This window comes from Vigna umbellata, chromosome 4, assembly GCF_029865625.1.
Source record: "Vigna umbellata cultivar VRB3 chromosome 4, Vumbellata_1.0, whole genome shotgun sequence".
Lineage (NCBI taxonomy): Eukaryota > Viridiplantae > Streptophyta > Magnoliopsida > Fabales > Fabaceae > Vigna > Vigna umbellata.
The window spans coordinates 30396036-30418613 of NC_142168.1; the positions used below are offsets into that span (position 1 = coordinate 30396036).

Below are 22578 nucleotides of genomic sequence, written 5' to 3' on the forward strand. Positions count from 1 at the left end.
GTGATGAGATGAGTGAGATCGATTTATAGGCCACATTTGTAGTGGTTTTGATGGCATGACACATGAAAAGTAAATTTGAAAATTAATTCTTCTTGTTTTTTTTGCATTGTGTCAAAATCTGTGGACCAATTGGTGGGGCATGTTCTTCCTTCTTTCCATTTTTGCCAACAAGAACTAAATTATTATTTATCTACATCATTCATTTTACTTTCTATTTTAATATTTTTCAAAGAAAATTAATTTGATATTTTTCCATTTCAAAGGGATTACATTTAAAGTTATAAATTTAATAACTAAATTATTAATTATACTTAACATTTAACTATCTTTTTATCCCTATTTTGTTTAGTGTATTGATTTCAAATTTGTTAAAATATTTTGAAAACCCTTGATTATCAATGATAGGATTTCACGATATGGCTAACTATCCTGAGTTATCCATGTTTTATCCACTGAATATGTAATAATAAATAAAGATTATTTTTAGGTAACTTCTATTACAACTATTTCAACTTAAATTATTCAATTAAGAAGAAGAGAGAGAGAGTCTTTTAATAATATATTTTCGTGATAGGACAGATCTGCTGTCCATGTTTAATCACTTAATTTAAAAAAAAATTAAATATATTTTTAGTCTTAAATTATTGGTCGTCTTCGTCTTTCTTTCAAAATAAGGTATAATTTGGTACTTATTTTTCTCGAAACTTTGGTTTTAGTCTTCGAAAACTAACACCGTTAAAAATTTGATAGTTTTCGAGGTTAATTTTCGAGGACTATAACTAAAGTTTCGAAAAGAATGAGCAACAAATTGTACCTTATTTTGAAAGAGGGACGAAAACCAACCACCAACAGTTTAGGGACTAAAAACATATTTAACTCTAAAAAAATGTTTAATGTTGATTATAATTAGTTTTCTTATATAAAGTTTTAAAGAATAATAACACTAATACTATAATAAAAAATAAATTGTTAATAAGTTTATTGCCAAAAGTTATATTAAAGATATAATGTGTTTATAAAAAATAATAACAAAAAATACTTTTATTAGTTTTTATAATTTGATTGTGAGTAGTTTGATTATGAGTACAGATCATTGTACAAAAACAGTTACAACATATAAAGAATAAAATTGTAATAATTTATGTATAGAAAAATAATTATAAAGAGAATTAATATCCATTAATAAAGTAGACATGATAACTAATATGTGAACAGATTTTGCCACCATTAATATTACACCAACCTTGTAAGTAAGCTTTTTAAGCAATATACTACCACCTCTTTTAAATATCAAATTGCATATATTTGATATTTTCCTATAAAAGGTTCATTTAGTCATATGCTTATTAGTTAAATCATATGTATGCAAAATTAGTCATCAATAAAGTTAGTGTTGATCGTGATTCTTGAAAATTTATATTGTTTTTAGAATGCAGTTTATTTATATTATTTACTTTAGAAGAAAGTGTGTGTATGTTTTTGTTTTTATATATGAAAATATGTGAATCGTATATTGAGTATAAGTTTTTTTTTTTTAGTTTGTACATATCATGTTTAGAACCTTAATTCTTTTCAAAACTCATTATGCTATGTTAAAAGATAATTCAATATTTTGTGACGTGAAACATTATTTAAATATTATTTATTACTTAATATCATATTTAATTATCGCATGTAAAATAATAAATTAATTAATTATCTTAAATAATGACTGATTATCTAAATTTTGATTAAATACAAGTTTCCATAACAATAAATTACATACATTGTTTTAGGAAAGAGATAGATAATACCATATATAGATTTTAGAATATGATTTTCTATTATTTTAATATAAAAAATATTAAATTATAAATAATTTTTTAATAATCGAATTTCAATTTATAAAAAGAATTCATCTTTTAAAAAAAAATCTTTTAAAACATTCTTTATCTTATTTTTATATTTTTTACCCAATCATTCATTCGTTTTACAATCATTCATTTTTTTTACAACTAACTACAAATAACTCTTCATATTTGTAGGATACATTCACTTTTCTATTTTTAGAGGTATTTTAGTTTTTTGAGTACAACTCTATAATGACCATGCATGCATGTTTCTCAAGTATGCTTGTAACGTTCCGGGCATGTGACACCCGGGCACTGACGAGGACGGAGAGTGAATCGCTGGTGCAAGAGATTGAATTTTGATCGTAATGGTATGTTTAGTTCTTTTATATGATGTTTGTATAAATAACTAGACGATTTTGTGTGATATAGAGTTGATGAATTGTATGATGATGATTGGTGAGGTTGATTGGACAAATCTATTTAAGAATTATATTCTTACATGTTTGAAGTAATTGCATGAAGTGATAATTTAGTTGTTTACATTTATTATATATTTGAATTGATATAAATTTATTTAAAATTGCTTCATAAGTAAAGTTGTGTGTCTTCATATGATAATATATGATTCAAAGAGAAACAATATTAATATTGTCATGTGAATGATAAATGTGGATAATGTAGTATGATTATGAACTCTAATGTGATGTATCGATCTATTTATTATTTTATCTTTTGAAATATTTCTTGATATATTTTATGATATCATAAATTCTGTTATATTTATGCATTTGGTATATTTTTGTAATTACCTCTTTGTTGTTTATAATATATTGCTACACATGAATAATATAATTATTATTTTTTTAGAAAAAGCAATTAGATGAATGTGTTATGTTATCTAAAAGTTTTTTATTATAATTTTGAATCTCAAGTTTTAATAATTTATAATTAAGTTCTCTATTTTCCAAGAATCTTTCCAAAATAGTTATGGAATTCGCTTAAAATTTCTTCAAGAAGTTTCCATTTGAAGATATTACTGAGTAATATAATATTTCAGTCTTATATTTTTTGAATATTTATGAAGATAGAAGATGTCTTTCTATATATTTTTGGAATATATACGAAGATAGGATATGCCTTTCTATATATTTTTTGTATTTGAATTTATTGTTTCAATTTATTTAGGATTGGTGTCCATAGCATATTCCTACATTTTTTTAATGTAGGTTTTTTATATAGTTTTTCAAAATAATGATTGTATTGATTTTCCTATTCGGATTTTATATTCTTATTTTACTTTTTGATAAAATTTAATAATTTATGAATCAGTCAAAAAGTCATGTGCATAATAATAAATATAAACCTATTATAATATATAAAACGTAACACGTTTAATGTCTAAACACTCAATAGTCAACGTTAAAAGTGATCGGTGACATTTTTGTAAATAAATGTAATTATTAAATATCGTTTAGAATTATAATTCGACGTAAAAAGATATAAAACATCGAATGTCCCAACGTTAGACGTCAAAAGATTTGTGAATTCAATAAAAATTTGAGTGGGAGATTGAAAATTCATTCACTTTATCTTAGTGCGCGAGACTCTCTCCTCTTTTCAAACTTTTCTCAAACGAAGTTTGACGACCATCACATGTAATATTTCTTTCATTTGATACAAATGCATTTTATTTTTTATTTTCGTTTGTTTTGACCGATTATTTTCGTGCTTTTGTTTTTAGATGGCGCATTCCGACAAACTCACCTTTTGAAGGTTAGTTTTCGTTTTGAAGAACTTATTGTTGAACTTGTTTGTTGTTGTTTGGTTGAACTTGTTTGTTGTTGATACTATGTTCATAGTTCTTGCTTTATAAAATACCAAAAACTAAATTTTGTTGTTTTTCTGTTTTTCAATTGATTAACGTCGTATATTAATAAAATTCGACGTCGTATATTTACAAAATTCAACAAATTCAACGTTAATTTGACGTCGAATTTAAAAAATTCAATGTCAATTTAATATTTTCTGATATGACGTCGGTAACGAATTAGTCGTTAAAAATCCAAAATACTTAACGTTGTAAGCGATTTTTTACCGGTGAAACTTACTAATATATATATATATATATATATATATATATATATATATATATATATATTGAGAAAATAAAATAAAAACAGAAAGTAAAACAGGATCAATAAGAAAAATATACCTAAAAGACAGAATCATGATGGATTTGATACCTCAGAAGCACATGAAAGAATTTTTAAGAATATCTTTTGTCCCCATTGCATCAAAAAACTAAAATTATCCATATTTATTTATCTAAGTTGTGGAGTTCTTCGAAATTCTCACAGCAACACAATGAGTATTTTTTTCGACAGTATAAATATAATATCACGTTACTCAAACATCATCATCACTAAGTCAAGATAATATTAATATTAACACATAATTATTTAAAAAAATTATATATTTTTTAGTAGGGTTGGTTTTTTTTAAATATAACCTACATTTTCATATCAAAACGCCGTAGATTAAATATCTAAAATTTGATTTCTTGAAAATTTACTTAAACGTGAAAAAATTAATGAGAGTGCCATATTGTGTCAACCCTACAATCCAATCACATAACCCATAAAATAATGGTTTGCAAATAGATTATTGATATATCATAAATAAATATTGAAATAATAGAAGAAGTAAAGTGAAAGAAACATTATAAGATATAAGGTTGGAATTAATGTACATGTATTGATTGAGATTCGAATCACTGAAAATTCTTTTACACGAAGTTCATTATCATACCTACCACATGCTCGTGTTATAAAACGCATTCATTGATTTTGCTGTAGTTTAATGATTGTATATTATCAATATAAAAGGTTTTATACTTTTATTTAATAAAAATGATTTTAGCATAATTTTAATATAATAATTTAAGATTTCAATAAAATTAAAGCATATTTTTGTCTGTGATTAGAAAATACGGTAAAACTCTTTTTCATGTTTGTAAATTTTACTATTTATCGTTGTATTAAATATTATTAATACAGTAGTAACGATCAGATCGCAAATTTAAAATGCGGATTTTATAGAAAATAACGTTTTATAATTATCAAAAATATAAATCTTTATAAAATAATTGTATTAAAAAAAATACTTGTACGAGATTGTGAAATATTTTTGAACGGATTAAAAAGTGAATCAGTAAGATTGTGAGATATTTTAGAATGGATTAAAAAGTGAGTCAGCTATTAAGAGCTGAGTAAATACTAAAATTATTAAGTAGTCTTCCATTTATTTTAGAGATTCAAATAATTAATCATTGATTAATTTTGATACTATTTTAATATGTATATAACATATATTATCTTTTATTATTTGTAAAATAAATGTATAAAATACATGCATCGTGTTCATGCATCATATTGACACTTAATATTAGTCATCAATTAGATTGCAATTCACAAATAAATTATAATTATTTCTAATTTAGATATCTAAAATTTTTATTTTATAAAGTTGGCATATATAATAGTTAGTATAATGACTAATTGATTTTTGTCTCTAAAACGAGTTGTTATTTATGTTTTGTTACAGATATAAAAATGGAATCATGCGTGTTCGTTTCCACTAATCAATGTGTATATGAGAGTGATCATTCGTGGGATACAAGTGTAGAGAAATCCTTAGTGTAGAAAACATATTTGTGAAGAATTATTAATTATAAACATTAAATATTAAGTAGTTCTTACTTAAATGTTCTATAACTTTTCTTCAATTGTACATTGTATTTCCTTTTTTTACTATGCATGAATGCCTAAACATATATTTGGGCTTGTGGGCAAGTAAACAATGTAAAGATTCAATTTTTTTTAATTACAAATATTTAACTTTCTTATACCAAATAAATTGTACTTTTTTCTATTAGAATAATTTTTTTTTCAAAACTATTTCGTTAACATTTTTTAAAATTCCAACTAATCCAAAAATAATTTTATATTACTTATAATATCAAGGACAATTTGGTAATAGTTTCTTTTATCTATTAAAACATTATTTTAATCTATCACAGTCAAATTTTTCACAAATTTTCACAAACTTTACTTCTAAATATACTCTCTATCACCTTCAAACCTATTTAAAAAAATAACACACATTTTATTCTCAATTTTATTTAAAACCCTTGATGATTTTCTTATAGTGTAAAAATGAATAAACTTAATTTGATTACAAGAGGATAGTTGGTTTTACTCATCACATATTAATGGATTAAGAGGGTTAAACAACTTGTTTTATATATGTGTTGAAATACAAATCAAATTGAATTAACTAAACTTATTTATACATAACATTATGTGAATTTGAGGGATAATGATGGATGGATTTGAGGAGATAGAAAGAGGAAAGTGAGGTTGTTTATTTAAAAGATTGAGAGATGAAAGTAAAGAGGTTTAAAAGTAAAGTTTATCAAACTTTGTAAATGATTTAATAGATGTGATAAATAAAAATTGTTTTAATAGATAAAATTGTCAAATTACAATTTTATCCATATAATTAGCATTAAGATAAAAGAAAACGTAGTTATTATTAATATTATAATAATAATAGTTATTATTATTGTTATATTGATAAAATAAATTCAAATAAAAGTCAAGGACATTTGTGTAAAATATCAATGTTGAACTGTTTTTATCCTCTAATCTCTTCATCCATGTAAGGATGAAATTCAACATTTCTCCTTCAAATTTATGTTCACAAATCTACCCAACATTGGAAGTAAACAACCAAATAACTTGCTCTCAGTCTCTTGCAAATTGCAAATCCCTTGAAATAACACATCCTTAACATTGTTGGGTTAAAAAAAATATATGTATTTATTTTTAGTGTTTGACTAAAGCGTCGAAGACTTTTTGTGTCGGTTAGAAAATAATATTTATGTTACTTATGGAACCGTCATAGATACAGCCGATATAATAAGTTTTCATTTTTCTATGTCAGTTATGCTACAACTGGCATAGGCTCACTTTAATTCCATTATCAAATTCTTCAATGAAACCCTAATTCCACTATAGACAACACACTTTGCCTTTGCCTCATGCTTACAGTCATTGTCATTCACTCCTTGCTTTGCTTCCTCTGCTTCTTTATTCACATCCGTGAGGTTTGTGTTCTCATCGACCATGTCTTCTCCCAAATACTAGTATCGTTGCATGAGCACTCTATCACTAAAGAGGTTTGAGACTTTGACACCGATATAACAAATATAATAAACACAGTGTGATATTGTCTCGATAAATACCAATAACAAACTCAATAACAAATTAGTGTTCAAGATTGACCAAAGCGAGAGTAACACTAGGTAAATCGACCTTTACAAGAACGAAGCGACCACCGATAAAAGAGAGAAAATGATAACAACCAAGTGCAATGAAAGGGAGAAGATGGGAGCCACCAATGGGAGGGAGAAAACGAGAGTTAGTGTGAGAGAAAAAAGCACTACAAGGAGGAAAGAGTGCTAACATCACATTGAAGTGAAATGTGATTAGGAGAAGGAAGACCAAGAAAATAAAAAATTGTATGTCGGTTATAGTAAACTGATATAGTATATTTCTAAATTTTAAATAATATACATACTCGCTTTCTATACTCAATTTTTTCTAAATTTTTATCGTTATTTTTTGTCAGTTTTATTATAACTGACATAATTTTTATTTTATTTTATTATAAAATTGTTATTATATCAATTTTTTATGCTGAATTTAGTAGTGACGATGTTTTTATTATATTTACAATTATATGTCACTTATTATCAAGGTTATCAAACTCGCGAGTTAACTCGTTAACTCGTCCGAGTTTACGTTTTCAGCCATGGTTGCCGAGTTAACTCGGTACCAAACTCGTTTTTGGACTGAACTCGGTAGAATCGGACATGGACTCGGTGGAATCGTTCGGAATCGCGATTGCACAGCGATTCCACGAGTTCGAAAAAAGCCAGAAACGAAGAAAAGCATGGTCGTTTTGGTTAGGGTTTAAAACCTGATTTTCACTCCACCACTGTTTAGCGTTTCGTCCCTGTCGTCCGCCTGGTTTTCACTCCACCACTGATCTTCGTCGCTCGTGGTGCTCCGCTCGGGATCGCGCTTGGTCCGGTTGCAGATCGTGGTCGTCGTCGCAGATCGTGGTCGCCGTGCGTCGTCGCAGATCGTGGTCGCCGTGCGTCGTCGCAGATCGTGGTCGCCGTGCGTCGTCGCAGATCGTGGTCGCCGTGCGTGGTCGCCATCCTCGCCGCCATCCTCGCCGCCATCCTCACCGCCTTCCTCGCGTCGCAGGTACGCTCTTCTTCTTCCAGCCGCTGGTGGTGGGTGGGTGACGTTTTATCATTGAAAAATTATAACCCGTGAGTTACGTTTTTCAATTATATTAGGATTAGGAAATGAATTTTTTATTCTTTTAGTACATTAGAGGGGAGAAATATACTGGACATTTCACTGCACCACTTTACAACATCATTAGAGGGGAGACGGCACTGCACTGCACGCAAGTTTTTATTCCATTTTTAAACTTTTGCACATTTTATTTTTAATATTTGTAGTGAAAAAGCTTACCTCACTATGTCGGGAAACGCATCAAATTCAGGAGAAGTTAATCCAAGTGTATCTTCATCAGTTAGTAAAAGTAGAAGTAAAAATGCTCCAGGAAACCGATCTGATATTGGATGGAAATATGGATTTGATGTTAATGGTAATGGAAGAAAAGTGAAATGCAACTATTGCTCAAAGATTGTAAGTGGAGGCATATTTAGATTTAAGCATCATCTTGCTGGAACTAGAGAAGATTCTGAGCCTTGTGCTTCTGTTCCGGATGAAATAAAAAATTTGATGATAAAAGTAGTTGCAGAAGCTAAGAATGCTTCATTAAAGAAAAGAAAGATAAATATCGGTGAAGACGAGGAAGAAAGTGAAAATTTTGAAGGAGGACACAAGGTATTCGGTTTTAAAGGAAAAGAAAAAGTTGCTACTACTAGTAAGGGGGGAGTTCAAGCAACTATAAATCAAATGATGAAAAAAGGATACAAAGAAGAAGTTGATGCTCAAGTAGCTGAATTCTTTTACACCAGTGCCATTCCTTTCAATGTAATTAGAAATCCAGCATTTGCAAAGATGTGTGAAATGATTGGTAAGTATGGAGTTGGATACAAACCACCATCTTATCATGATATTAGAGAGAAGCTCTTGAAACAAGCTGTGAAGAAAACAGATGCAAATCTTGAGGAATATAAGGAGGAGTGGAAGAAAACTGGATGTACAATTATGTCTGATGGTTGGACGGATAGAAAAAGACGTTCTATTTGCAACTTCTTGGTGAATAGTCCTAGAGGGACGGTTTTTCTTTATTCACTTGACACTTCAGACATTTCAAAAACAGCTGATAAAGTTTTCAAAATGTTGGATGATGTTGTCGAGTTTGTTGGAGAAGAAAATGTTGTTCAAGTTGTCACTGATAATGCTGCAAATTTCAAGGCAGCCGGAGAGTTGTTGATGCAAAAGAGGGAAAAATTGTATTGGACTCCATGTGCAGCACATTGCATTGATTTGATATTCGAAGATTTTGAAAAAAATTTGAAGGTCCATGAATTGACCATTAAGAAGGGAAGAAAAATTACAACTTACATTTATGGGAGATCAATGTTGATTTCCTTATTGAAAAAGTTTACTAAAGGTAGAGACCTTATAAGACCGGGTGTGACTAGATTTGCCACGGCTTATTTAACTCTTGCTTGTCTTCATGAATTGAAGGCATCGTTGTTGACCATGTTCAGCTCTGAGGAATGGAAGACAAGCAAGTTTGGAACTTCACAAGAGGGGAGAAAAGTAGCACATGTAGTATTAGATAGCCGATTTTGGAAGAATGTCTCCATATGCTTGAAAGCTGCTGCCCCTCTCATGGTTGTCTTAAGATTAGTGGACTCAGATGTAAAACCTGCAATGGGTTTCATTTATGAAGAGATGGACTGTGCAAAAGAGAAGATTAGGTCTAACTTTAACAATATCAAAAAGAGGTAAATTTTCAAACTTTTACTCATTCAATGTTTAATTACTTATGTGTTAGATTATTTCTGATATAGCATGATTGATGTAGTTATGAAGAGGTTTGGAGAATAATTGATGCTCGATGGGATAATCAACTTCATAGGCCTTTGCATGCAGCTGCCTATTTTCTAAACCCTCATTTGCACTATGAACCTAACTTTAGATCTGATGATGGTGGAGAGGTGAAAGAAGGATTGTATTTTTGCATGAGAAGAATGATACCAGATATGGCAGAAAGAAGAAAAATTAATTTACAAATTGTTGAATTTCATAATGCTAGAGGCCTGTTTGGAATGGAAGATGCAAAAGAGTGTAGGAAAGAGTTAAATCCTGGGGAATGGTGGGACATGTTTGGTGATGGAACTCCAGAGTTGAAGAGATTTGCTATTCGAATTTTAAGCTTGACTTGTAGTTCTTCTGGATGTGAGCGTAATTGGAGTTCATTTGAAATGGTAATTTAAATTATTTTTAATTTATAAATTCCTTTATTATGTTTATATCTTCACTAAAAATATTATCTTTCATTTTAGGTTCATACAAAGAGAAGGAATCGTTTACATCAAAAAAAGATGAATGATTTAGTTTATGTGATGTATAACTCCAAGCTGAAAAGTAGACAGATTCGAAAAACTATAGCTCTTCCATTTGATGACATAGAATCAGATGATGAATGGATAGCTGAAGAGACAGATGATGTTGTTGAGATTGATCAAGTTGAAGGTGAAAATGATAGTGAAAATGTTCACTTAGATGGAGCAACAACAGATCCTATTTTAGATGCTCTTGATCTTGATAACATAACATTTGAGAACAATGAAGATGCACAACATTCATCAGAGGAAGAGTTAGATGATGATGATGATGATGGAGATGATGATGCCATTATTAGAGGATTAGAGGATTAGGCATAGAGACTTTGACATTTCAATTTATATTTTACATTATATCTTTATGTTATGAACAATATTTCTATGAACTTATGTATTTCAATTTATATAATTTTGTTATCTTATTTGAATTAGAATGTTATTTATATTTTTTTCATACAAAGTAAACTCTTACGAGTTTACGAGTCGAGTTTACGAGTCGAGTTTACTGGACTCTCACGAGTTTACGTAAACTCTCGAGTTTGACAACCTTGCTTATTATAAAGTGGTTATAATTTTTTTTAATTAAAATGTATCAAAACTAATTACAATAAGCTTAATAACTTAAAACACATTTATTTCTTTAAAGAGTAATTTTTTTAACTCAATTTAAATTCATTTTAAGAAAAAAAAAAGTGAATTAAAAAAAAATGAGAATTGAAATATATTATCTTTGCAAGGGGAGGAGTACCATGCATGGACCATATATATATTTTGGGACAAAGAAACAGTCACAGAGGTTTGTCGCTTTGTAATAATTGATGGGCAAATTCGTCACATACAGCTATTATAGCCGTTAAATGTCGGTGATCGGCTTCTCCCTCCACTCACTCCGTGCAAAAACTTTTACATTTTTCTATCATTTCAAATTTACTAAAAATAATAAGAAAACATAGGACTTACCAATTATTGAATAATTTCAACCAAAAATCATTATTATTTTAAAAATAATACTCCTATCACTTGTTCAAATGTTAGAAAAGTCCCTATAAAAGAAAGAGATTGTCTAAAAATAACTTTATATTACTTTAATTCCTCTTTATTTTTAATCTTCAAATAGTGAATAATTTTTAAATAGCTTTTTCATAATGTGTCACGACAAAAAGGAAACCAATAAAAGTATATGGAACCCACGTTTTTAATTGTTTGCCCCTCTTTGAACGGAAAGGAAGAGAAAGTAGCTTTTGTTAAATTAAAATATCAAATTATTTTTATACTTGTTTAATAGTCTTAAATTTAATTAAGAATTAATATTAAACATAATTTAAATATCTTTTCCTTTATTATCAATCTAGACATTTTTCAATTATAAAACTGTAAAAAATTCAACACTTTAAAATAGATAATATTTTAAATATATAATAATTAATCTTAACAATATTATCTCACGAATTTTAAATTATAAAACTGATACTCATAATGACTTTGACTAAGTGAATTACTAATAATAATTCACTGTAATAATATTATTTGACAGATTTAAAATCGAAATAATAATATAAATATTTATTTTATACGCATTTGTTCATTCATTGTGTTTATTATACACAATCAAATGCTATACTTAATTAACCATGTTTAATAATATAAAAAAATGCTTACACATCTTGATATAAATAAGCATAGACAGTTTTAAAAGATGTGTTGAGTTGGTATGTGCTAGTGCATGATTTTATCTTTTAATATAATATTTTATATACTTATAAATCATGTTTCGTCAGTGTAATGAGTTAATCATTGGAAGGAAATAAAGAATAAGGAGAGAATTAATTTGTTACATGACATAATAATGTGACGTTTTTTATTTCAATACTCAATTAAGATAGAATTTGGTTTACGAAAATAGAAAAAAGGAAATGGATTTGATCCATTAAAAAAACAAAACACATAAATACGAAAATATTTCAACATGTTTCACAATTTGGGTTATAAAACAAAACAAATAGAAAATCACAATCAAAAGTTAATAGACTATTTTTCAGTTATTTTATTTTATTTTAATTCAAGCAATTAATAGAATAAAATACAAAACAACGAGTTGTTTAAATTCACATGTTTCAATTTGTTTAAATTTATGTGAAAACTATTATCTTAAATAACATTTCACAAGGTAAACTATTTTTTAAAACTGTAAATGAAGTAAAACTTACTATTATATTTAAGACTTACTATAAATGTCAATAATTAGCATATATAAGACAACACAATTAATTTATTTTTATATTGATAGTGTTTAGTTAATGTTTTTCGTATATTAAAAAATAAACTTATTTTAAATAATTAAATCAATTGTAGGATAATAATAAGTATAGAAAGTATCTATTCGTTACTGGTATACAATAAAAAATTTCACTTATTTCCTGTTATTTATTGAATACTCTTTAAAAATACGTGAATATTCATAAATATCCAAAAATATTTTAAAAATAAATTATAAATTTTCATAATAAAATATAAATAAAATTATAAAAAATATATACAATATAATATAAATTAAATTTTAATTTTAATTAAATTAAATTTAATAAAATATAAATTAAATTTTAATTTTAATTAAATTTAACTTAATAAAATATAAATTAAATTTTAATTTTAATTTTAATTTTTTTATAATACTCGTATGATAGTCATAGTCAATCCATTTATAAAAATATTAAAATACGTTCTACTTGTTAATCACAAATAATAAATATTCATAAATATTAATTATTCACCGTAAATTTTATCTACAAATACTTGTGAATGCATATATTTTTGTCATTTCATTCTTTATAATAAAATTTAAAATACCTCGAATTGATATATATATATATATATATATATATATATATATATATATATATATATATATATATATATATATATATATATATATAATATGTACATTTCTATAAGATGGTAAATGTACATACTTTTATAGAAGAATTCTATCATTCCAAATATTGAACTACAATATTAATACAGTTTTTTCTCATGCATAGAAAAAGTCACCTCCAACAATAAGAAAACCCATACTATTTCTTATCCTTTTTATTTTTAATATATTTTTCATCTCATTGGCACTTGTCGTGTAATGTGAATATGTAACCCTAATTCCAACTTGATGATGTAGATGTGACTCATAGAGCCCACATTCCCACAAGGTTTTGGAAAATAGAGCAAAAGAAAATCCATCTTAATGTCTCTTTTTGTGACTATCATTTTCAACACAACTTATTTACTATGGTCAACAACTTCAATAAGATCCACTCTTTCTCATCATCAAACTATAACTTTTCTTCAACTTAGATACTTCAATCCTTGTTGATAGCATCAATGATACATTTGGCCCAATTAGGCATCCACAAAATTCTATCCTTTCTTTGCACTATCTTCATCAAACAATACAATCCAAAACCAATGGCTTCATGTTTTAGAAAAAGTTATATCAATCCAAATTAATTTAATAATTGATTTGTATGGTCCAAGATCATAGCTTCTTAGAAAAATATCACATGAAGATAATAGATATATACGTTTAAAATAAATATATACTAAACTATGTAAGCATGACACTTATTATATTTCAATTTACTTATTTTATGCATGATGATGTTGTAATATTAGAATATGCTCATGAAAAGATAACTAATTAGTTCAGAATCAATATATATATAAGAAATTAAACTTATATTTTAATAAAAAAGAAGAAGTGTTAAATATACTTTTTCAAAAGATTATTTCATGTTCTATTTTACCTAAAATTCCAAACAATGTTATTTTAGTCATTTACAAAAAAATATAATTTTAAAATTAACGATTCTCTTAAATCATGATTATTCAATATGATTTATTTTTCTTGTAGCCCCAAAGGCTTTTTATTATTTACTTTCAAAAATACTTTTTAATTTACTTTTAGTATTTAGTATATCTATAAAGAAAAGTGAGATAAATGTTCAAAAAATTATTACTAAAAAGAAAAATACATATTTTTAAAATTTGACGTGCACGATAGTTTGCCTATAGTAATGATTTGTTGACCATCAACAGTTTTTAGTTCATTTATTTGTTCAGTTTGATCAATTAGATAATATATGTTTTAACTCCAGTCATCTCGATTTAAATGAAATTATGTTAAATATACGTAAAAGAGATGTATTACTTTTATAATATTCTTATTAGATTTTGATAAAAATCCATTTATACCTAAAATAAAAGTCCAGTGGAAATGAATTTTTAAGTAAAAATTCAAGACGTAAAACAACATGTTATAATAAACAAAAGGGTTAAATATGTTTTTAGTCCCTAAACTATTGACCATTTCTTGTTTTCGTCCCTCTTCCAAAGTAAGGTACAATTTAGTCCTCAATCTTTAAAAAACGTTCGTTTTAGTCGAAAAAACGATCGTTTTGAGGACTAAAACGAGGACTAAAAACAAAATTTTGAAGACTAAAACGAACGTTTTTCTAAAGAATGAGGACCAAATTGTACCTTACTTTGGAAGAGGGACGAAAACCAGAAACAGTCAATAGTTTAAGGACTAAAAACATATTTAACCCTAAAAAAAATATGAATTATTATGTTAAATATATGCAAAAATATCTCATTATGAAGACTCGAAAAGCTCCAAAAAGAAAATGAATGGCTTCAACTTTGTACTCTGATTAATATTAATATAGTCAAAGACTTGAGTCAAGAGTGACTGCCAAACTGATCCTTACAAAAAGTTTCTGCTTTTATTGGGGTCACCCTTATCCTCAAGGGTGAGGTCCCCAACCTGTAGGTAACGTTCACAATGGAAGAAAAAAGTGAAAAAAAAAAGAAAACAAAAAATAAGTACATATTAAATATTGTAATATAAAATTCTGAAAGCCCGTCTAGCTCAGTTGGTAGAGCGCAAGGCTCTTAACCTTGTGGTCGTGGGTTCGAGCCCCACGGTGGGCGTTTTTGGTATTTTCCTTTGTTTACGTTTTTGGCCCAATGGGCTGTCGCTTGGTTTTGTTCTAATGGCCCAATTACTATATGTTTGGTCCAACTGTACATCAATTTAAGCAATTTTTTCCTTCATCTCATTAATATAAAATTTCCCAGTTTTTCTTGGTTTGTGTAATTTGGAACTTTTTATTTTCTTAAAATTAAAAGGAACTTTTGAATTGTACAATTGAAATAAAAAATTACTTTTGAAAGTTTCACAGAGTTAAGAGAAAAAAAAAACCTCCAGGCATAATTAAAAAGTTATTTTTTATTTTTGGATTACATAGTTCGTAAGTCATTTTTGGCTTCTCCGTTGTATAATTCGAAAGTCAATTTCCACTTTTTGGAATAATATCGGTAGCAAAACCTCACTACACAGTGCAGACAACAGAGAATATGAGTGTGTTCTGGTGTTGAAGTTGACTTTCCATAACCACAAATTGCCCGTGAAACATATAACTGAACACTACTTCCGAATGTTGTCCCTTGAAAACAACTTCACAAGTTCCTATTATGGTGGTCCACCAAAACAAAACAAAACCGTGGCAAACATCAAACACCTCAGCCTATTGCAATCAAGGGATACTTATCAAGTGAGAGGAGTGTCTGTTCAAAAGAGTAAAAGAAAGAAATCTAGATTATGCAACCACACATGGATGATTATGATGAAAAGTTGTTTAGTTATCATATGATCAATGAACAAAGTCAAAGACACATGAGTTTGTCTTTTTATCATCCATGCATGGTTAACTTCTCTTGTCCTCTCTTATAAACACTCATCTCGCTTGATACACACCCTGCAATCCATGACAGAGAAAAACTGTATTTCTAAGCAACAACATAAAGATCCAAATCTACAAAATGTCATGTTTGAGACCCCTTTTTGGCTCATGTCAGAGCTAAGATCATAGCATGGTAAAATGCATAGGTTGTAGTAAACAAAGAAAGAGAGATGAGTGGTTGGAGGTTGGTTGATGAAGAGTGATCAGAGATTTGAGATGAGTCCACAGCAAGAGGCATTCCATCACTGTTTAGAGAGCAAGATTGAGGGTAAGAGCCATCGGTGTTCAACATCAAAGCTCTGAGAACCCCTGAAACTGTGTGCATGTAAGCTGTTCTATTTTTTGCCAGAAGCCATGTCAAGCCCATAAGCTCACAGTCTTTGTTGTGGATCTTGGTGGTCCTGTCTTCTTCTGCTTTGCTTGAATTTGAAGACTTCTTGTTAAGCTGCGTAGAAGTAATACTTCAATGAGAATATCAAAAGGGGTTGCATATAATACTTAGGAGTGATTACACCAAAGGGGTTTGGTGCATCAAAGCTTCTCAAATAGCATCTTGGTTGGTGTAACATAACATCCACTCATAGCAGAAAGGGTTTCTCAGATGTGCATATCAAGGCTAGTACACTACCTAATGCAGGGTTTTTATGTGTGGCAATGTGGAATGATTAATTTTGTTAGCAGCCCTGAATAGTTTTTTTGAATGCAGCAAAAAATGTGACACCTAGTATGAGTCTTCAGATGACAGTTTTTAAGATTCTGAAACGATTGCAAGGATTCTAGCAACATTTCTGCAAAAATCAGAAACAAGAAAGACAAATCCAAACACAGATCACAAGTGATGTTGGTGTTATCTAATTCTAGAAACTGTGTGGTGCTTTCTCAAAAATGTGAACATGACAGACAATAGAATGAATGACTCAGAAGAATCAGAGAAGTAAAAGATCTATTGGTGTATATGAGAGGAAGAAAAAGCACACAACTAAAATTCTATATTAAGAAACCATCATTTATGACCAGGACAGGCTAATAATAAGAACAGTCAAATTGACAAAATTTATGGGGTCTCAAGCATTTAACAAATGACACTATCTGTCATAAATCATAACAAAAAAGAAAGCTAGTTTCAAACAAGACCATTTTATTTGAGTCATTTTCTTACTTGATCCAAAAGAGAATTATCTAAAATGACTGATGTTGTTAGCTAAACGGTCCTCTTGATACCAATAATTCAAAACTACAACTTCATTTCAAGTACCAAGATAGTGACATTGCACTTATAATTGCTTAATATATCCCAGCTATACTAGTTTATTTAAGAACTTGATTTTTGAGACATTAGAGTTGCTGCTGGTTTCTCTAAACTCTCATGTGACAAAAAAAGAAATAGTTGCTGAATCAACCATTGGTTCCATCTATGTTCGTGAACCACACAAAATCCAAAGGCGCGTGAAGACTATGAAAAAGCTTAGAAAGCAACCAACATCACAAATAAGCAAAAGCATGTCAAAACTTTACTGAGTACCAAACATGAGTGAAGAAGATGAAAATGAAACCAAAACACCATCCTGATCTTCAATTTTCAACAAGATCCATCAACTTTCAAGTCACAACGAACTAAGCAAATGACACCAAAACATGAAGATAATACCCAAGAGAAAAAGAGTAAGCTTTGTTTATGCACATATATAGGGAAAACTCACCAAATAGAGGGTATTTAAGCACTTAGAGCACCCTCCAAGACCTGGTAAGCCATTGACATCGGTGCTACTACTCAAGCAATTCTTCTCCAGCCTTCTCACACTTGCATCCCCCAAAAGCTCCCCACTTTGGCTAACAGAAAATGCATCTGGGCATGTCAAATGGTGCAGCCTAATGCCACAAAAGCAATAAACCACATCACAAGTCTCATTAGGCTTGGTGAGTTCAATTCCCCTCACTTCCAATGCCTTTCCTAGCTCATTCACACAGGTTTCTGAGTCATCTGGCAGCAAAGGCATCATATCATATACTGATGTAGCGTGGCCATGAACACTGCTATGCCCATGGCCCACCATGCCCAGTGCAGTAGAAGAATATGCAGAATACAACCATGCTGCAAGCACTGGGCAGCACCTGCTGCGGTGGAGCTCCGTGTCACCACCACTTTTGGCACCACCACATGCACTGTTGATCCCATCAAAGAGCTCGTCTGAGAGGGTAAGAGGGCACCCTGCAACATCAGACTGTTCCGGGAATGCAGGGATTGTTGTTGAAGGCTTGGATGGGGTTAGCAAAATGGGTTTAAGGGTGTTTGTTCCAGCTGAGTCAGGGTGGCACAGGTAGCAAGGGAAGAAGAAAAGGATGCACAAGAGGAAAAGTGTCAATGACATGGTGTTAATTCAAGACTGAAAGAGTATATGCTTAAGCTGAATGGAATGGAAGAAAGTTGTTTTCTTTTTCTCTAACCAAAGAGAAGAAAATGTGGTGATGTTAGTATAGGTTTTATGGGTAGGAGCAACCAAAGGGAAAGGCAGAGAAAGATAAAGGGTAAAAGATGGTGGGGTTCTTGTATAATATATATAGAGATAATAAAAAAAGGAAAGAGAAAGTGGTGAGGTTGTGGAAAAAGTTTGGCAGTATGCTGCCTCGTTTAGATCTAAAGTACTCGACCTGAGTAAAGTTAAGAGAAGAGATTGGAACGCTGAATCATGAACAAATCAAACATGTAATACCATGTTAGTTAACACACGTTAATCTCAATTTATAGTATACAAAATGAATGCAAATTTCTTCTTATGATGTGAAGTTGAATTAGACTATCAAATTTATTTTACAGTGCACTTCTTTCAACGTGATCTAAAATAAATTGCAAACTGATCAAGTAACCTTAACTCCATATTCAAAACACTTTTTAATCTAAAGTCTCAAGTAGGATCATGAATTTTTTTTAATTAGATGTTTCATTTTGTTTTTCTTTACAAAACAAAAGTTAGACTTAAAATTATAGTACTTGTATTATTCTCATCATTAACTCTGGACTTATCCGCTAAAGTCACCGTTATTCTTGTTAAAGTTTTGGTTTTTGTGGATGTTTTTTTCTCTCCTAAATTAATGATTATTTTTCTTAGTTGTGTGATGTTTGGATCAGTGTGTGGGAAGACGAGTAGGTAAAGTGTATTTAATTCATGGCATTGTGAGTGCAGAGAAATGGTTAGAGTTTTCACATGATTTGAAGGTTCTTATTGAATATGAGTAATTCAGAAGTGCCCATATCTTAATGGTTTCCAACAGCAGTTGTTGCAACCTTTATTCTGGTCTTACTTACTCCTCCCTCGTAAACCCTAATCATGCTAATCATTTATGTGCTATTTACGTTTTCTTTTTTCTAGTCAGGATTGTGTGTGTGTGTGTAAGTGTAGTTCTTAATATTATATAACTTTAACTTATGTATTGTATAGTGTAATTATCTCGTAAATTATTCTAATCTAATATATAGTTTTTTATTTTTTATTTTATGTTAGTTTAAAACTATAATGCAAGACATGTTTAATTATTAAAACTAATTTTATTAATATTGATTCGATCTCATTCATTATTCAATAACACTTCCATCTATATTTCAGTGTATTTCTATTTAGTTGATTGCATCAATGTTGCATGGTCGTAGTAGATATAAATATTTTTCAAAATTTATCAAAGTTTAAAACTGATTAAAAAATTTGTAAGACCACCTAAAATATTGTAGAATTATAAATCCATTTAAATGCATTCTCTTTGTATGGATGTCTGTGTTCATTGAGTTGGCAAGTAACATTAATTCGTATTATATTTTAAATTGTACATATTTTATAGCTTTATTTTACCCTTAATTATATTTTTAAACATTTAAAAAATATTATAAATGCTGATTAGATACATATCAACAACACAAATTAAAAATAACTAATTTATTTAACAAAGTAAAACATTACAAATCACCCACTACTATTTTTTCATAAAAAGTATAAAGACATATAATATCTCTTTTCCCACTAGTAATAATAATAAATTTTTAATTTAATGTGAAACTAAGATAAGTAGTATCAAATAATAAATTTTTATAACATATCAGTGATTGTAAACAAAATCCTTACTATGTAAAAGATACATAAATAGAATTTCTATTTTTATTTATCAAGGGTATTTTAATTTTAATTATTATTTTTAGATTAAAAAATATATTAATCAACGAAAAAAATCATATTATAATCTATTTGATTTCCCATGTAAAAGATAATTAACTATAAAATTATAAAATTTCTTTTGTTTTGAAATAAAGTAAAATGCCCGTCTAGCTCAGTTGGTAGAGCGCAAGGCTCTTAACCTTGTGGTCGTGGGTTCGAGCCCCACGGTGGGCGTTTTTTCATATTGTTTTTCCAATATTCAGAGGCTTGGCCCAATGGGCTTGGTTTTTACTCTAGTGGCCCAACTACTCACTATTTTGACCCAATTAATAACTTTGTAGTTTAGTAAAATGCCCATCTAGTTCAGTTTGTAGAGCCCCACGGCGGGCGTATATTTTTTGTTTTTTTTAACATGAGGAGGCTTTTCTTTTTGAAGTTAAAATCTGGCCCAATGGGCTTACTTTTTACTATAATGGCCCAACTTATAACTTTTTAGTACAACAGAAAAGATTATTTATGAACTTGTATACTTTATAAAAAATATAATTTAAAATATATTTCAAAATTTCTGTATTATTCGAAATTTATTTATTTTTATTACGACGCAATGTTTATGAATTAATTTAAATTATATCTGAAATATTTGTTTTGAAAAATATAAAATTTATGATCCTCCCAAATACTTTATCTTTTTAAGTAGAATATCGGTTAAATGATTCTTTTCCTCGATTTTTTTTAATTTCGTTTCATTATGTTTTATTGATATTAATTTTAATTTTTCTTTTAAAAATTAAGTTAATATAATTTTTTTCCTTTATTAATTTCATAGTGACCACGTTATTACAATTATATTTATTGTACCATCATTGTGTTATTATTATATTAATTATTTTTTCAATAAATAAATTAAATTAAAAACATTCAATGTAATGTGAGGAAATATAAAAAGTAACCACAGTGAAAACTAATTTGAATGAGAGGATAAAGTAATTTTTGACTTATAAGAGGTTAGATGTTATATTATAAAGATAAAGTCAAATAATACAATCAAAATGACTATTAAAGTTGAATATTTAGCCCCAATTTTTTATTCTTGATTAATAAGGACATGTAACCATCCTATAAAAAGATAACGAGACTTAGAATTTAGAAGAATAAATTCGATCATTCCATTATCATTAACAATGAGCTAATAAGAAAATAAACAAATATTAAAACAAGAAAAAATATTGAAAATATTTTGTTAATATATATATATATATATATTTTAAACTATATTTTTAGGAAAACTTTCCATGTTTTACAATATATTTGATATACGAATAAAAATATTTATTTACTATTTATATTTAAAACATTATGACTGAGATATCACAGATATTTGATACTCTATTATATTTTCAAAACTCAAAATCCTATTAATGTTATTTGATACTCTATTATATCACAAATAAAAGAAAGGCAACACAAGCATAAGCTTTAAGTAATTATTAGAGTAGACTCAAGATTCAAAAAGTAAAATCCTTCTTTCATATATTCAAGAAAAAAAAGTATAAAATTATTTTTTTAACACTTTACCTTTTCAAGAAAAAAAATCTCAAACTTTATTAGTGTTAATTGTTTTAAGCCTTAAAAAAAGTCCCAAAAAAGTTAAAAAAAATAAATTTTAAATAAAATTATGATAAAAAAAACATCATTTTTAATTTTGCTTTAAGTGTTTCAAACTCTTAAGTTGTCACGTAATCTATTATGTACTAAATTTTCAACCAACGCAAGTTATGAAAATTATACCAACTCTACGATTTCACAACCAAAATGATATGAAATTGCCCTCAAAATAAGTTTGGAGAGAATCTGATTTTGAAATGCATTCTCTCTTTATTCCAAATGCTTTTACACGTAATGGAATGAATCCCTAACTTTCAAATTATGACTCAAATCCCATCTTTGATATTTCTTTATACAATATCATAACTTTTGCATAATATAAAAAAAAAGGATTTATATTACTCGACAAACATAGTTTTTAATAACAACATTTATCCTTCTAGCAACTCTTCTAAATACTAATAAAATAACAATTACAAACAAAATACACCATCATCTTTAACATTTCTAACTCTTTC

At 28.3% G+C, this 22578-nt stretch overlaps 2 protein-coding genes and 2 non-coding genes across 4 annotated transcripts; 3 read left to right on the forward strand and 1 right to left on the reverse strand.

Annotated features, from left to right (window-relative positions):
* Positions 1–7654: 7654 nt before the first annotated feature.
* Positions 7655–11024, forward strand: LOC148199837 (uncharacterized). The gene is made up of 3 exons (XM_088111299.1): positions 7655–9897; positions 9978–10380; positions 10459–11024. Exons 1-3 carry the CDS (start codon positions 8450–8452, stop codon positions 10831–10833), a joined length of 2226 nt encoding a protein of 741 aa, XP_087967425.1. The 5' UTR covers positions 7655–8449; the 3' UTR covers positions 10834–11024.
* Positions 11025–15425: 4401 nt separating this feature from the next.
* TRNAK-CUU (transfer RNA lysine (anticodon CUU)) lies at positions 15426–15498 on the forward strand. Its single transcript has one exon. It is a non-coding gene; the product is annotated as a tRNA-Lys (tRNA).
* Positions 15499–15958: 460 nt separating this feature from the next.
* LOC148199839 (putative GPI-anchored protein At4g28100) lies at positions 15959–18940 on the reverse strand. The gene is made up of 2 exons (XM_088111695.1): positions 18011–18940; positions 15959–16755 (listed from the first exon to the last, which is right to left on the reverse strand). Exons 1-2 carry the CDS (start codon positions 18677–18679, stop codon positions 16417–16419), a joined length of 1008 nt encoding a protein of 335 aa, XP_087967821.1. The 5' UTR covers positions 18680–18940; the 3' UTR covers positions 15959–16416.
* A 1673-nt stretch (positions 18941–20613) lies between these two features.
* Positions 20614–20686, forward strand: TRNAK-CUU (transfer RNA lysine (anticodon CUU)). The gene has a single exon. It is a non-coding gene; the product is annotated as a tRNA-Lys (tRNA).
* The last annotated feature ends 1892 nt before the right edge of the window (positions 20687–22578 follow it).